Here is an 18,060-nt window from a genome sequence, read left to right as displayed (position 1 = left end):
CCCTCACTTCCTCTATCGCTCCCTCACGCCCTCTCTCTCTAGCTCTATCGCTCCCTCACTTCCTCTCTCTCTCTAGCTCTATCGCTTCCTCACGCCCTCTCTCTCTCTAGCTCTATCGCTTCCTCACTTCCTCTCTCTAGCTATATCGCTTCCTCACTTCCTCTCTCTATAGGTCTATCGCTTCCTCACTTCCTCTCTCTCTCTAGCTCTATCGCTTCCTCACTTCCTCTCTCTCTCTAGCTCTATCGCTTCCTCACTTCCTCTCTCTCTCTAGCTCTATCGCTTCCTCACTTCCTCTCTCTCTCTAGCTATATCGCTTCCTCACTTCCTCTCTCTCTCTAGCTATATCGCTTCCTCACTTCCTCTCTCTCTCTAGCTATATCGCTTCCTCACTTCCTCTCTCTCTCTAGCTCTATCGCTTCCTCACTTCCTCTCTCTCTCTAGCTCTATCGATCCCTCACTTCCTCTCCCTCTCTAGCTCTATCCCTCCCTCACTTCATCTCTCTCTAGCTCTATCGCTTCTTCACTCCCTCTCTCTCTCTAGCTCTATCGATCCCTCACTTCCTCTCTCTCTCTAGCTCTATCGCTTCCTCACTTCCTCTCTCTCTAGCTCTATCGCTTCCTCACTTCCTCTCTCTCTAGCTCTATCACTCCCTCACTTCCTCTCTCTCTCTAGCTCTATCGCTCCCTCACTTCCTCTCTCTCTCACTCCTCAGTATGCTCATTCTGAGAGGGAAGCCTTCAGATTTTCTTGCACTCGTTAAACTAGAAAAGGCCCAAGCTGCAGATCTGTCTGTCATTAATATGCCCTCTTTCCCCCCTCCTTTTCTCTCCTCCGCTCATCCCTCTCGCTCTCTCTTTCCTTCTCTCTATCCTATCCACAGCTGCCAAAGTTCCCAGTGGCCCCCGTCGTCTCTGTCCCCCCTCCGTTGGCTTCCAGAGCACCTGTGTACCCTGCTGATCAAAGACCCCCTGACGCCAATGCCTTCAAAAGCAAAGAGCCCCCCTCTTCCTCCCTCCTGCTACCCACCTCCTCATCCTCCTCTACCTCCAGAAGACCGGAGAAGGAGCGGGGCAGAGCGAAAGGAGACAGAGACAAGAAGAAGAAGAAACACAAGAAGAGGTCACCGGCGAGATCGCGGTCTCGCTCCAAGTCGCGGTCCAAAACCAAGCACGCCCTGCCCAGCGCCTACAAAACAGTCCGCAGGTCTAGGTGAGTGGTCCAACCGCTATCCCCAAAAGAAACTGTCTCTCTCATCACAACATGGCCTTTACAATGGAATAGGTGTTGTCATTTGGCCTGAGGCTCAGACTTTTGAACATAATTAACTATACGATCAAACTGCTCTGTTTATGAACCTACAGTACCTGATGCCTCTACCGTGCCTACTGCCTAATGAAGGAAGTGGCTTTTTGGCTGGCTGACAGTATTCTTTTGCAGCGGCTTCACTATAGCGTGTCGGCTACCTCTCTCTGTTTCCCGATGCCTGCACACACTCTCCAAGTTTTTCATCTCAATTGTTTTCTCACCCTCCTCTCACTCTTTTTGGAAATCACGGTCAGTTTGTCATTATCAGCGGGTGGAGTTGCTGTAATTATGCCAGCCTCGTGTCATTCTGACGAGCATTAATGTAATTTCACTGAGATTTAATCGTTTCTGCCCGAGGTTTTAAATCACTTACAGTATGTGAGTTAAAGGGCTTAGATTGAGAAGGGAGCCTCTGCTGAGCCTCGTGTCAGAGATTTCACTCCTCTAATGTGCAAGCACGCCAAATTTCATCCCTTAATCTTTTTTTTTTCTCCTCGACCGAGAAAGTCAAATAAAATACAAAAATCCTGGTTGTGGGAGAGTGAAATGGATCCCTGATAATGAGCAGTCACAGAATCAGACAGCGTTTTGTTTTGTGTTGGGAGGCTGGAACAGGTTATGAGCTTCAAACCTTTTACAGCATAAAAAAATATCAATCCCCAGCATCTTCCTTACTAATCCTGAGAATGATGTCTTGGGAATGGAGCCTTCCTGCAGGTGGCTGGCTGCGTATATGTTTTGTGCATCCCAAATATCACCCATGGAAAAAGTTGTGCACTATTTAGGGAATAGGGCCCTGGTCAAAAGTAGTGCAGTATATAGGGAATAGGGTGTCATTTGAGAGGCAGCCTGTCTGTCTGGGTCTCGGGGGTGACAACCCAGTTAAGCTGGCAGCTCACTCTCCTCGTGTCCTTTCTCCCACTCCTCTCCAGCTCTGTTAGTGACACGCTGATTGCTGTCAGATACTGAAAGGATTACACACACATGTCTCTGACCCTGTCATAACTGTCCATCACACAAAGACAGAGCTACATACTCATACAGAGAGAGAGAGGATATTGGTGTCATGCTGCTCGACACCATTAGCCCTTAGCAGTCCAATGGACCGCTCTCGCTCTCTCTCTCTCTCTCTCTCTCTCTCTCTCTCTCCCCCCTTTCCTTCCTTCCTTGTGGTTAATGAGGACCCTTAATGAGGACCCTGGACCCTGGCTGTGACACGGGGGGAGTTTCCCCCCTCGTTAACTCATCAGCTGCTCTTCATTAACTGGCCTACTACTTTCCCACCATCTCTTTCTCTCTCCCCCTCCTCCCTCCTACCCCCCCTCCTTCTCTCTGTCCATCATCTGCATCCTGTCTTAGTCTCAAGGTCAACTCTGTCCTGTCAGCCCTCTGACATTGTCTGTAGTCATTGACAGGTCTGTCCTGCCCCCATCCTTAGCCCCTGCACCCTTACTCCACCTCTGGGGGTTTAATTGGGGCCCTTTGCCCCGAGGGAAGTCTAAGATCATTACCAGTGGAGTGTAGAGGCCCCCGTGGGCCCATGAACGGCCAGGATGGGGTCAACAACATCCATACAGGACAGATAATAAGGTAGGACATTCGGGGATGGATGGGAAAGAGCAGCCACTAAGAGTCCTAAGGATGCATCTCAAATGACACCCTATTCCCTATAGGCCCTGATCAAAAGTAGTGCACTATAAAGGCAATAGAGTGCCATTTGGGGTACAGTCTCGATGTGGACAGAACTCATCCAATTTGCTCTTGAAAGTGTCTCTTTGACAGAGGTTTGTAGTCATTGATCATATGCTCTGGTACTCTGCTCAGGCTAAGTGGATGTAGATTTTCCCCTGAATTTTAAATTGCCCTCCACCCCTTCCTCTGACAACTTCCTTTTTGCTCACTTTGTGACCTCTTCAGCCCCTATGGCAGGGGATGACCTCTCTGTTTGTGTTCATCCTCGGGCCAAATTGGCTTTCGTCCAGCGGTCCACTGTGTCCCCGGCTGCAAAGTACTTTTTAAACGGCTCCATTAGATTACGTTTTCATCTGTGTGTGGCCAGTTTGTGTGTGTGCATTAAATATGTTTCTCTGTGGCTGAGTGAGAGTGGATCCAGACATGCACGTACGCTAGTGTTCTTAAATAAACGCTCATTTGTAGCTGGTTGGTGGGGGTTGGGGGGGGTTGCCTTTTAAATCAGGAGAAATGTGATTGTTTTTGTTATTATTGCGTGAGTCATTTGGTGTCGTTGTTGCTCTTGGCTTTGGGATGTGAAACGGCTGAATCACCATGGTAATGGCGTAATGGCTGTCCTGTATTATAAAGAGGGAGAGAGAGGAGCCTGTGATTTAACCACTCTGTAGACACTCAGGTTGCATCTCAAATTGCAACCTATTCCCTATATAGTGCAGTACTTTTGACCAGAGCTTTGTGCACTCCAAACGGAATAACGGACCATTTAGAACACAGCCACTGACATTTACATAGTGGCCTCTTGTCCTCCCTTAATATGTCCAATCTAATGGAGAGTGATCTTAACTGGAGCAACAGAGGGTAACATTAAAGTACAATTTAACTTTGTTTTTTAACCAAATCTATATTTTGGATGTTATAGAAGTTACCAGACACTTTTTTGGGGGGGTGCAATTTGGTTTTGAGAAACTTACCCCACCAGCGATAGACTTCCTCATGCTCATTCTGCAGTTTCAGGGGCAAAGATAAAATATTAACAAACGCTCCAAAAACACCCAGCTACTACTTCTCTGCATAGGCCACGCATGTGCACACAAAGTATCTATTGAGTCCAATAAAATGTTATATTATAACGTTGTTGATGAAGTTCAGAATGACACAATTTCATGTGTACAACGTCTAAAGACCTGCATCATTGCCGTTTCTAAAATGACGTATTTGGGTGTTTTTGGAACCTTTGTCAAAGCTTTATCTGTGCCCCTGCAACTCCAGAACAAGCTTGTGGAAGTCTATCGATGGTGGGGTAAGTTTCTCAAAACCAAGTGAAATCACAGAAAATTGACCGGACACTTCCATAACATGCTATTTACTACCAAAATACAGGTGTGGTTAACCCTTTAGACCCGAATAGAATTCTAGAATGCTGCTGTAGATTGTCTTGAAAATTATCAGTAATCTCATTTTGTCACACATTTAAAACAGACAGACATAACTCAAAAACATAGAACAGATGACAAGTTTTAGTTTTAAAGAACACAACCTCAATAGGAATAACACTAATTTTGTCTTCCATTGTCTAAAGACACTATCAAAAAACAATTAACACTCAACACAACAAAAAACCCTAGTTTTGTTGACTAAAGGACTTACTCAAAATGTAACAAGTATAATATATTATACTTATAAATGATTTACATTCAAATAAAAATGTTTTCCAAAACGTGAACAGAAGACTATATTCAGAAAGTATTTCAAAAACCACACAAAGTAGGCTATGTAAAAATGCAAACGGCTATTCAGAAACTATTTCAAAATGTAGATTGAGAGACACAAAATGTAGAAATAGTAACCTGCTTTGACAATAATTCAGTGAATGCAACAAGTATTAGATAGAGACATATAGAGAAGGTACAAACACAACTGTTAGAGACAATTTTCCCATATTTCACACTGCCACTTTAGTGTTTGCATTTAGCCTACAATATCTCATGGAACTTCTGGAAGCACGTCACTTTTCTTGCCTGACAGACTAACTAGTAATAGCAAGCAGCTTGGGCCATTTCTAAATGAATTATATTGGTAGAAACAAGACAAAACAACCCACAGCCTAACATGGCAACTATTTCCATGAGACACAGAGCAATCATTCAAGCTTCACCTCTGATGTGCTTGCCAAGTGATCATGACAGGACTTGCTAATCTGACAGCTATTCCCCGATGTTTCACAGCATCTAACATCGACAACATCAAACATATATCTGCTCTTTACTTATTTCACTCACCTCGACATCATCGCTTTTCAAAGTGCAAGGACTTGTCCGAACCCGTATCACCAACCACTATACTATAGATACAGTTGTCTGCTTCGGCGCCTTCATTTTGAGTAATGAAGTTTTTTTTTAAATCTAAAAGTCAAAAGACAGCATATCCTGTTTCTGGTTGATGATAACAGCCACGTGAATACGACAGCAGGTTGTTTGCAAGTTAATTTTGCGATATAGACACATATATTATTGTTTGAAAAACAAGGCCGTTCACGAGCGCTATATATATAATTTTTTTATGGGTTCTGAAGAGTAAACAAGTGAAAAGTGGTAAACTCTACTTAATAAGTGGAGACTCAGAACTATTTCAAAATCATTTTTTCTTTGCCCTCCATCTCAATATAGTAATTATGAGCACACCCATGAACAGTACTCTGGTAATAATACTGAGAGGTGGGTAGAGCAATAGAGGTCAGAGTACAGGGCATGGGGGCAGTTAGGTGGCCAGGGAATAGGCTGGAGCGTGGGAGGTTAGCCCCAGAGACCAGCTGCTGGTTAAAGCAGCAGATTGTAAAAAATTGGCAATTTCCCTCCGATTAAGTATTTCACACCCTCCATCTCTCCTCAGTGGTCTCAGTGCTTCACCACTAGAGAAAAGCTAGGTTGGCCTCAGGCACTGGGGAAAATACTGCATATTTCAGTTTTTATGTTGCTTTGAGTTTTCCTCTCCGTCCTTCCATCTGTGTTCCCTCTTTCCACCTCTCTTTCTCACTCCCCCCTTCTCTTCTCCCCCGTCTCTCTCTCTCTCCTTCCTTCCATCTCTGTGTTCATCTCTCATTCCTTGTGTCTGTCTGCAGGTCTCGCTCCAGGTCCCCTGGGAGGAAGAATAGGGGGGACAGCAGGGCTCGCTCGTCTGAGAGGAGGGGTGAGGAGAGGGAGCGCTACGTCCCTGCCGCCTGTCGCCTTGGCAACAACCTCGCTCTGCCCAGGAGGCACCCCAGATCCAGGTAGGTAGGGCTGGGAACCTTGGAAACAGTCATAAAGGGGAAACAGTGGGACAATGCTGTGAGAGAACTACATTTCTGTATTCACTGTAGCAGTTTGAGCTCCAGCAGCTCAGTGACTGTCTGTTTTGTCTCTCAATCCATTACTTCCTGAAAGGGTTTGGGCAGTTTCACCATGTCTCTCTCTCTATCCCTCCCTCCCTGTGCTCCAGGTCCCCTCATGAGAAGAGGAAGAGTAAGAGTTCTAGGGGCCAGCTCCAGAACAAGGGCTCCTCCTGTTCCCCCTCCTCATCCCCCGGCAGAGCCAAGAAGTCCCCCAGCGCCTCCCCTCCCACAAGCCCCACCTCCATCCTCTCCAGGTAAAGCACCCCACCTCACCAGGCTGTTTATTAGGGCTGTCCCCAACTTTAAAACATCTTGGTCGACCACAGGTCGTCTGTTCTTTCGTCCAATCGATTGGTCTACATTTTGAAACGTGTATTTTTCCATATATTGACACATCCGATGTGTTTTAATCAAATCAACTACACGACGTGACCAAATGTATGTGGACATCTGCTCGTCTAATAGCTCATTCCAAAATCATGGGCATTAATCTGAACTTGGTCCTGCCTTTGCTGCTATAATAGCCTCCACTCTTTTGGTAAGGCTTTCCACCAGATGTTGGAACATTGCTGCGGGCACTTGCTTCCATTCAGTCACAACAGTATTACTGATGTCAGGCACTGATTAGGCCTGGCTCGCAGTCGGTGTTCCAATTCATCTTAAAGGTGTTCAATGGGGTTGAGGTCAGGGCTCTGTGCAGGCCAGTCAGGTTCTTCCACACCGATCTCGACAAACCATTTCTGTATGAACCTCGCTTTGTGCACGGGGGCATTGTCATGCTGAAACAGGAAAGAGCCTTCCCCAAACTGTTGCCACGAAGTTGGAAGCACAGAATCGTCTGGAATGTCATTGTATGCTGTAGCATTGAGATTTCCCTTCACTGGAACTAAGGGGCCTAGCCCGAACCATGAAAAACAGCCCCAGACCTTTATTCCTCCTCCACCAAACTTTACAGTTGACACTATGCATTGGGGCAGGTAGCGTTCTCCTGGCATCCGCCAAATCCAGATTCGTCCGTCGGACTGCCAGATGGTGACGCGTGATTCATCACTCTAGAGAACACATTGTCCACATACTTTTGTATATAGTGTATATTCACTGAGCTTGTCTGATGCTTTAAGCACACTGTTTGATTAAATAATTAAGACACACAAATGACTAGTGGGAGTCCAACCAGCAATTGATTTGATTGTGCAAGTTCCGGGATCAGACTTGCTGTGCTGTGTTTAAAAAATTTAAAAAAAGACAGCAAGTGGCTGTGACTAGCACCCGTTGTCTCTCTCTCCTCCCTGCTACGGCACCACCACAGAACATCGAAGTGTTTATCGCGCTGTGTTCCTGAATCTGCAACATAATTATAGCCATTTCTGACCGAAAAGTTCTGTTACCGAAATCCCTAATTTGTTTAGGGAAAAGCATTCCCTTAACCATTGCTCTCTTTACGTGGCACATGTATGCATCGCATGCATGTAACCAAAGACCTATTCGCACGAGACTAGTATTACTAGAGAATGTTGGTAATGTAATTATTACTCCAAAATATATATTAGCAATCTGAGGTATGTCTTAAATGCCTCCCAGCCTTCAGATGTGAGATAAACAGTCCAATTACACTTGATGTGTTTTAAGTCTATGGATGAAAAAGTAAACGTATAATTTCCAAACATTTAGGTCAGTTGTATGCATCTTTGTGGTCTATTTAACTGCAAGGGTTGCATTAAATAGGCTCAATATTTGGCAATATTCAATTAATATGCAATAAACATACAGTACCAGTCAAAAGTTTGGACACACCAACTCGATCCAGGGGTTTTCCTTTATTTTTACTAGTTTCTACATTGTAGAATAATAGTGAAGACATCAAAACTGTGAAATAACACATATGGAATCATGTAGTAACCAAAAAAAGTGTTAAACAAATCAAAATATATTTTATATTTCAGATTTTTCAAAGTAGCCACACTTTGCCTTGATGACAGCTTTGCACACTCTTGGCATTCTCTCAACCAGCTTCATGAGGAATGCTTTTCCAACAGTCTTGAAGGAGTTCCCACATATGCTGAGCACTTGTTGGCTGCTTTTCCTTCACTCTGTGTTCCAACTCATCCCAAACCATTTTAATTGGGTTGAGGTCAGGTGATTGTGGAAACCAGGTCATCTGATTCAGCACTCCATCACTCTCCTTCTTGGTCAAATAGCCCTTACACAGCCTGGAGGTGTGTTTTGTGTCATTATCAAATCAATTTATTTATATAGCCCGTCGTACATCAGCTGATATCTCAAAATGCTGTACAGAAACCCAGCCTAAAACCTCAAACAGCAAGAAATGCAGGTGTAGAAGCACGGTGGCTAGGAAAAACTCCCTAGAAAGGCCAAAACCTAGGAAGAAACCTAGAGAGGAACCAGGCTATGAGGGGTGGCCAGTCCTCTTCTGGCTGTGCTGGGTGGAGATTATAACAGAACATGGCCAAGATGTTCAAATGTTCATAAATGACCAGCATGGTCAAATAATAATAATCACAGTAGTTGTCGAGTGTGCAGCACCTCAGGAGTAAATGTCAGTTGGCTTTTCATAGCCGATCATTAAGAGTATCTCTACCGCTCTTGCGGTCTCTAGAGAGTTGAAAACAGCAGGTCTGGGACAGGTAGCACGTCCAGTGAACAGGTCAGGGTCATTGTCCTGTTGAAAAACAAATGATAGTCCCACCAAGCGCAAACCAGATGGGATGGCATATCGCTGCAGAATGCTGTGGTAGCCATGCTGGTTAAGTGTGCCTTGATTTCTAAGTAAATCACAGACAGTGTCAACAGCAAAGCACCATCACACCACCTCCTCCATGCTTCACGGTGGGAACCACACATGCGGAGATAATCTGTTTACCTACTCTGCTTCTCACAAAGACACAACAGTTGGATCCAAATATCTCAAATTTGGACTCAACAGACCAAAAGACAGATTTCCACCGGTCTAATGTCCATTGCTGATGTTTCTTGGCCCAAGCAAGTCTCTTCTTATTATTGGTGTCCTTTAGTAGTGGTTTATTCGCAGAAATTTGACCATGAAGGCCTGATTCACGCAGTCTTCTCTGAACAGTTGATGTTGAGATGTGTCTGTTACTTGAGCTCTGTGAAGAATTTATTTGGGCTGAAATCTGAGGTGCAGTTAACTATAATGAACTTATCCTCTGCAGCAGAGGTAACTCTGGGTATTCTTTTCCTGTGGCGGTCCTCATGAGAGCCAGTTTCATCGTAGCGCTTGATGGTTTTTGCGACTGCACTCTTGACATTTTCTGGATTGACTGACCTTCATGTCTGAAAGTAATGATGGCCTGTCATTTCTCTTTGCTTATTTGAGCTGTTTTTGCCATATTATGGACTTGGTCTTTTACCAAATAGGGTTATCTTCTGTATACCACCCCTAGCTTGTCACAACCACAACTGATTGGCTCAAGCGGAATTAAGAAGGAAAGAAATTCCACAGATTGACTTTTCACAAGGCACACCTGTTAATTGAAATGCATTCCAGGTGACTACCTCATGAAGCTGGTTGAGAGAATGCCAAGAGTGCTTTTTTTTAAACGTTTTTGCTTACTACATGATTCCATATGTGTTATTTCAGAATTTAGATCACTTCACTATTGTTCTACAATGTAGAAAATAGTAAAAATAATGAAAAACCCTGGAATGAGTTGGTGTGTTCAAACTTTTGGCTGGTACTGTATATATTTGCTACTGCTCGACAAAAGAAAATCTTGGTCGACCAACAGCCTATCAACCAAACAATCGACCAGTCGAATAAATGGGGTCAGCCCTAGGTCCATTATCTTGTCTACATACTTTTTATCTGATTTTATTAATTTACATGTACACTGAAAACGTTTTACATAAAACATTGAAAAACACACATGCAAGTGAAATGCTCGCACTGCGGAGCCCTGACCACCTGCCAACATGGCTGGTGAAATAGACATCTTATTCACCATTTCCAAAATCTACCCACAGGTGGCGGGTGTTAATATGAGGCTCTGTCTCCATCCCTCCCGGCCACTGAACTCCCTCTCACTGTATTCTCGCTCTCTTTATTCTCTATCTCCCTAATCTTTCTCCCTCTCTCTTTTAACCCTTCTATCTCTTTTTCTCTCCCCCCACCCACCTTCTCCCCCCACCCTCTCTTCCTCCCTGTCTGTTTGTCTGTCTCTCTGTTTGTCTGTCTCTGTCTCTCTCTGTCTGTCTACCTGTGTCTCTCTCTCGCTCTCTCTTTAGGGACGGCTCGCAGGAGAAAGATAAAAAAGTTCCCTCAGCCAATGTCTCCTCCATGCAGTCCAAAATCACTCAGGTACCTCTTCTTCACTGTCACTGTACAGTGTCTTCGGAAAGTATTCAGACCCCTTTTTTGTTACAGCCTTATTCAAAAAATCTACACACAATACCCCATAATGACAAAGCTAAAACAGGTTTGTAGAAACATTAGCAAATGTATTAAAAATTATACAAAAAAATACCTTATTTACTTAAGTATTGATTGTACATGATTTGGAAAGGCACACACCTGACTATATAAGGTCCCAGAGTTGACAGTGCATGTCAGAGCAAAAACCAAGCCATGAGGTCGAAGGAATTGTCCGTAGAGCTCCGAGACAGGATTGTGTCAAGGCACAGATCTGGGGAAGGGTATCAAAAAATGTCTGCAGCATTGAAGGTCCCCAAGATCACAATGGCCTCCATCATTCTTAAATGGAAGAAGTTTGGAACCTCCAAGACTCTTTCTAGAGCTGGCTGTCCGACCAAACTGAGCAATCGCGGGAGAAGGGCCTTGGTCAGGGAGATAACCAGGAGCCCGATGGTCACTCTGACAGAGCTCCAGAGTTCCTCTGTGGAGATGGGAGAACCTTCCAGAAGGAAAACCATCTCTGCATCAGTCCACCAATCAGGCCTTTATGGTACACGGGCCAGACGGAAGCCACTCCTCAGTAAAAGGCCAATGACAGCCCACTTGGAGTTTGCCAAAAGGCACCTAAAAACAAGATTCTCTGGTCTGATAAAACCAGGATTGAACTCTTTGGCCTGAATGCCAAGCGTCACATCTGGAGGAAACCTGGCACCATCCCTACAGTGAAGCATGGTGGTGGCAGCATCATGCTCTGGAGATGTTTTTCAGTGGCAGGGACTAGGTGACTAGTCAGGATCGAGGCAATGATGAACAGAGCAATGTACAGAGAGATCTTTGATGAAGGTTCACCTTCCAACAGGACAACGACCCTAAGCACACAGCCAAGACAAGTCTCAATGTCATTGAGTGGCCCACCTACAGCCCAGACTTGAACCCGATCGAACATCTCTGAAGAGACCTAGAAATAGCTGTGTGGCAATGCTCTCCATCCAACCTGACAGAGTTTGAGAGGATCTGCCGAGAAGAATGGGAGAAACTCCCCAAATATAGGTATGCCAAGCTTGTAGTGTCATACCCAAGAAGACTCGATGCTGTAATCGCTGTCAAAGGTGCTTCAGCAAAGTACTGAGTAAAGGGTCTGAATACTTATGTTAATATGATATTTCAGGGGGGGGATGGTTTCTTTGTCATTATGGGGAATTGTGTGTAGATTGATGAGGGGGGAAACTATTTCATCAGTTTTAGAATAAGGCTGGTACCTAACAAAATGTGGAAATAGTCAAGGGGTCTGAATACTTTCCGAATGCACTGTATGTATATTAACATGGGCCCATATTCACAAAGCATGACAGAGTATGAGTTCTGATCTAGGATGAGGACTCCCCTGTCCATATAATCTTATTCATTAGGATCTTAAAGGTAAAACTGATCCTAGATCAGCACTCCTATTCTGAGACGCTTTGTGAATACAGGCCCAGATGTCCTAGAATGTATTCCATAAAGCACATTACAGCAGGGTGTTGTACAGGTACTCCATATCTCTCATTATGACATGTGCACAAAGCACAGCAGTTCAGAATGAGCTCATTGTTAGCTGGGATGTACACAGGGACTGTGGTTCCAAGGATAGTCGGCCTTTGTGGCAGCAGCATTATACAGAACACACCGCTCAGAGATTTCACTACACTGATCCCAGCACAGATTACATCATTTCTATCTTCGATCTCTGTGGGCTCAGAGCAGCTGATCTCTGAACTCAGGTCGGATTTTACATTTAACATTCCTCCTCTGTGTTCAGTAATGTGCACATAGGCGTTTTATTTGTTGTGTATATCTCCCTGTCCTGGTGTTTCTGGCTCTCTCTCCCATCTCTCTCGTGACTTTATGAGCGCAGCAGCAGCTGACAGCTGAGGAGAGCTAGTTTACATTACAGAGGCTTTAATCTCCAGGAGAGAGAAAAAGAGGATCAACTCTTCCCCGAAAGTCCTGACTTTAACATATTACGCAATCACCCCCTCTACTAGTCACTCCTCTGGTAAGCTGTTGGGTTGGAGAGAGAGAGGTTCTCATCTCTGTCTCTGGGTAGGATCACACTGCCTGTTCAGCAACAGGGCTATGAGTCAGGAATAGGGAGGTTGTTATATGAGATCTATGAGGGAAGCCATAATGTAAAGTAGACCATTAGAGAGAGATATTGGAGTTTTAAAATCATACGTTTGAAATAACTTAAAAGCTTAAATCACAGCTGGGGGTGCACACCCAATGCGTTTCAACTTAATGTTAAAAACGCTGCTTCCTCAGGCGGCGTCTTGTAACTACCTCACACCTGTTGTAAATTCATATGGAATCTTTACGTTTGCTCAATGGTTGATTTGATGTCTTAATTTCAGGCTTTGATAGCGTTCATTCTCCAATTACTCGAATGTCTTTCTTGGCGTATATCTCAAATCCATACCTTAACAGGGCCCCTTTAGGAGTTCAAGCCCCTGTCCTCTCTCCATTTGATGTTCTCTATCTGTCCTGAGTCTGATAAAGAGCCCCATCTGATAGCCCTCTGACTACAACCAGACCCCTTCATGAAGCCAGCCAGTTAGCCCAGGATGACCACCTCCATAGTGGGTCAGAGAGAGAAGAGGAGAGACTTACCTGGAGCAGGCTTGGGCTGAGGCAGAGAGGCCTGTGTAGTATGGAAACCAGCCCACCGTCAAAGATGAAGACATTCACAGATAGAGCAAGCCGTAGGGAGAGAGAATGGGGTAGGTTGTAGAAAGAGAAGGCGAGGGAAAGAGAGGGGGGGTTTCAGAAAAGAGAGAATGGCATAGGTCATATGCATAGAGCGTGGGTTAGGGAAAGAGGTGTGGAATGGGGAAAGGAGGGCATGAAAGAGAGGGATTGAATCCTTCACCTGGCCCTGCTCTGTACAGGTCATGAGTGTGTCCCAAATGTCTATGGGCCCTGGTCAGAAGTAGTGCACTTTATACAAAATAGGGTGCCATTTGAGACTCAACCCATGAGGAAGATCCAAGGTATACACCCAGCCATCTCTGAATGAATAGACCATTACCCCGTTATGCAGACGTTCTGGATTCAGACATACAGACATAGTCCCTGGCCACTTAATGAACTTTAAAGCCAGCCCCATCAGCGTAAAGATTTGGTTCATGATGATGCACTCAGAGACATCTAATGCACTTTTTTCATTAGAATTAGCATTTTGGCCCGAGTTTTGAGTTTTGTTTTCCCTTCATTACGGGGGCTGGCTGACAGGTGACGAATGGCTGGGGGTTGGGTTGTGTTTTTAGGGGAGGGAGGGAGAGAGAAAGAGGGAACGGACCGTTCCCTGTTCCCTCACTGGCAGGGTATTATTCTGGTCTGCAGTCAGGAGTTTGAGCTGCAAAGAGTGTTTTGTTGGAGCATCACGCACAGGGAGACAGACAGAAGACAGACCGACCGACAGAGAAGACAGACTGACCGACAGACGAACACTAATAGTGACGGACTGACTGATAGAGATGGACAGACAGACAGAATTAGAGGAGACTAACATACAGACCTATAGAGATGGACAGACAGACAGAATTAGAGGAGACTAACATACAGACCTATAGAGATGGACAGACAGACAGAATTAGAGGAGACTAACATACAGACCTATAGAGATGGACAGACAGACAGAATTAGAGGAGACTAACATACAGACCTATAGAGATGGACAGACAGACAGAATTAGAGGAGACTAACATACAGACCTATAGAGATGGACAGACAGACAGAATTAGAGGAGACTAACATACAGACCTGTAGAGATGGACAGAATGGAACGGTAAAGAGAATGTGACATGGAGCGAGGATAGAACCTTTACATGTACGATTCAATGGAGTGGCCTTGGTAAAGAATAGAAACTGAAGACGCTGTCAGCATCCTTTCTACTCTTCCTCTTTATTTCTTTCCCATGGCTCTGAAATCCAGTCCACTCATCCTCCTCTCATCCTGGATACTGTATTGTGACCTCTTGTTTTCTGCCCCCCACATCTCCTCGTCCTCTTGTCAGTCTCCTCCAGGGGCTTGCCTAGTCTACCTTCTCTCCTACTGCTCTCCTTTCCTCCTCTCACACAGCCCCCTCTCACTCACTCATCCCCAGGCTCATGATTAACTTTTCTCCTCTCTCTCGCTCTTTCTGCTTATGGAGCGTGTTCATTCTCCCTGCTCTGCTGGAGGAGAGGGGTTTTATAGTCCCCTAATGAAACTGAGAGACCTGCTCTCATAAATGAATGAAATCCAATTTTATTCAAATCAAAGTTTATTTGTCACGTGCTTTTGTTTATTTGTCATGTTTTGTAAACAACAGGTGTAGACTAACAGTGAAATGCTTACTTACGGGTCGTTCCCAACAATGTAGAGACAAAGAAAATAGAGAAATAATAGAAAAATAATAACGATAACTTGGCTCTATACACGGAGTACCAGTACCGAGTCGATGTGCAGTGGTACGAGGAGGGAGATATGTACATATAGGTAGGGATAAAGTGACTAGGCAACAGGATAGATAATTAACAGTAGCAGCAGCTTATGTGAGTCAAGAGTTGGTGCAAAAAGGGTCAGTGCAGGTATTGCGGGTAGCTATTGGTTAACTATTTAGCAGTCTTATGGCTTGGGGAGTATGACAATGCTTACAAATATTTAGAATGAAGTTGTTTGGACGTTAGAAGCATTCTCTGTCACGCTCAAGTACAGTACATGCCACGCTCCCTCTCCCCCCTTACACGTTCCCTCACACACTCTCTCTGAGTCATACGCCTCTGTCTTTGACACTTTCCTGCTTTCTCAATCACACTCACACACATAGTACTTAACCCCCCCCCCCCCCCCCCCCCCCTCTCTTTTATCAATTTCTCACCTGAATAAAGCAGTATCTGTGGAGGCTTCAGTACCAGCCCTGATAAAGCCCCAGTCTCACATCATCTACTCAGACATTAACTCCATTATCCATACCGCCATCTTGTTATACCTTTTGTCTCAATTTGCTGTGGTGATGCTGCTCCTCCTTCCTGCTGTTTTTACGACTGCGTGAGGTCACTGTGGTCTGGTTGTACTCTCTTCAAGGACCCTGATCACAACCACTGCTTTCACTCAGATTTATCCCTCAGTTTGTGTCTCTGTTGGTCTCTGTGTTTGTGTGTGCATGCGTATTTGCCTTTTTTCTATGTGCGTGTGTGTGTGTGCTCTTGCTTGCTCACTCATGACGGAGGAGAAGGAAGAGAACAGCGGGAGAGGGGAAGGAAGAGTAGTGATATGCAATAACTCCCCACGTCAGCCCTGAGCAAGGAGAAACTTGTATGACAAGCGGCTAATTCAGCGGCTCACGCTGAAAGATTTAATATATCTCCTATTTGGTGTATAATCTCCAGGTTGGACTGTGTTCAGATTGGGGCTGCTTACCTAACTAGGAGTGGATCTGATGGCCTTCTATTGCAGGGAGGAGAGAAGCTGTCCTATAGCCTACTGTCATAAATAGTCAGGAATACATTAAGCTGTCCTGGTTGAAAGATAGCCCAGGGAGGGAGGAAGATTTGTGTTTGTGTTGAATTGTGATGGTGGGGAGGCTCTCTGAGAGAGTAGACAGAATATAGGACTGTAGGATTCTTAACCAAGACATATTTCCTCTTTTCCTCATTATTGGTATTGTATATGGCTCACTCACTCACTGTCTCCCCTTCCTCTTTATCCCTCTCTGTGTCTGTTTCTATCTTTCTTCTCATCTCTCTCTCAATCTCCCCCTCTCTCTTCCCCTCTCTCTTCCCCTCTCTCTACCCCTCTCTCTTCCCCTCTCTCTTCCCCTCTCTCTACCATTCTCTCTACCCCTCTCTCTACCCCTCTCTCTTCCCCTCTCTCTTCCCCTCTCTCTTCCCCTCTCTCTACCCCTCTCTCTACCCCTCTCTCTTCCCTTCTCTCTACCCCTCTCTCTTCCCTTCTTTCTACCCCTCTCTCTCCCTTTCTCCTTCTCAGGATCTGATGGCCAAAGTACGTGCCATGCTGGCTGTCCCTAAGACCTTCCAGCCCAACACTTCCTGAAGAGGCGTAGCTTTATAGCAGCTGATTGGAAAAAGGGTGGAGCTTCACCATGTCTGCCTCTCTATGACGACAGCCTCCAGCGACAGGCCCTCGGCCAATCAGCAGGCAGCGTATTTTGCCTGGAACTGTTTAGCGTTCATATTCCTCTGTCTGACTTTTATTTTATCTACTTTGATACTTAACTGGGTGAGCGTATCTACAGTATATTTCGAATGGCAGTAGATGTGAAGCGAGCAGAGTAGATTAGCTCGTAAATCAACTACGTGGAACTGTTCTACGTGTCGAGAGAGAGCCTGCATCACAGCAATGGTCACGCAGCAGCCTGCTAAAGTTTGGATGCCCCTGTTCCCAACATCTGTTTTCAGCACGAATAAAGACAACAGAGCTTCAAAGCGCAGAAATAATTAATAGAGTAAATTGCATCTTTCAAAAAACAAATTCTATGTTCTCCAAATTGATGACGGAGAGCTTTGCAGTGTAATTGTGCAGCTGCCAGAGCGCCTGAATGCTATCCTTCTGTGAAGGATTGTTTTCTTCATTTCTTTCTCACTCTCTCCCTCTTCATCTCTTTCCATCTCCCTCTGTTCATCTCTTTCCATCTCCCTCTGTTCATCTCTTTCCATCTCCCTCTGTTCATCTCTTTCCATCTCCCTCTGTTCATCTCTTTCCATCTCCCTCTGTTAATCTCTTTCCATCTCCCTATGTCTCTTCATTTTTCATTCTCTTTCTCTCACTCTTTTGCCAGGTCAGTTTTAAGCTGGGGTCTCTGTTTCCAGCCTGTTGTCAATCAGTTCCAGTGTGTGGCCTTCCATTTTTGTTTCTAAGTTTGTACATGGCTGATTGTGGAGCTGCTTTCTTAACACAAACTGTCAATAAAGTTTGAATGATGATTTAGCAAAGTGTTAAGGTGTTCTCAGTCAGTGGAATCTGTCTGGTACATAAAGGTCAGGGGTCACGTTTCCTATGAATTTAATTCAATTAACCTCAACAGTTATTTATTGGTTGGAAATGAATGAGCAAATATTGACATAGCAGAAATAGATTAAGTAGAGATACACTCATACATGCTCCCTCTTTTAAGGACAAAGCAGACCGTGCAAATGAAGGTTAAAAGCAGCAGTGGTTACCAGGGCTGTTGTGAGGGTAAATCATGAGGGAGCAGTCTCACACAACCTGTCCACAAAAACACAGACATTCCTTTCTCTCACAAACAAACACAAAGGCGT

General features: G+C 44.8%; 1 protein-coding gene across 3 annotated transcripts in view; it reads left to right on the top strand.

Moving 5' to 3' along the window:
* The window catches only part of LOC129818379 (splicing factor, suppressor of white-apricot homolog), a 148,362-nt gene extending 130,629 nt beyond the window's left edge, over positions 1-17,733 (top strand). For 2 of the 3 annotated variants that reach the window (XM_055874209.1, XM_055874211.1), the window contains exons 14-18: positions 885-1,213; positions 6,120-6,269; positions 6,479-6,625; positions 10,635-10,707; positions 16,769-17,733. In XM_055874209.1, coding sequence (XP_055730184.1) covers positions 885-1,213; positions 6,120-6,269; positions 6,479-6,625; positions 10,635-10,707; positions 16,769-16,834 — 765 coding nt within the window. In that variant the 3' untranslated portion in view covers positions 16,835-17,733. The remainder of the gene's footprint in view (positions 1-884; positions 1,214-6,119; positions 6,270-6,478; positions 6,626-10,634; positions 10,708-16,768) is intronic. The other variant, XM_055874210.1, reaches the window with a different exon arrangement.
* The last annotated feature ends 327 nt before the right edge of the window (positions 17,734-18,060 follow it).

The sequence above is a fragment of the Salvelinus fontinalis genome, chromosome 21, assembly GCF_029448725.1.
Source record: "Salvelinus fontinalis isolate EN_2023a chromosome 21, ASM2944872v1, whole genome shotgun sequence".
Classification (NCBI taxonomy): Eukaryota; Metazoa; Chordata; class Actinopteri; order Salmoniformes; family Salmonidae; genus Salvelinus; species Salvelinus fontinalis.
Note: the sequence above shows the minus strand (reverse complement) of the source record. Positions and strands in the feature narration are given on the sequence as shown.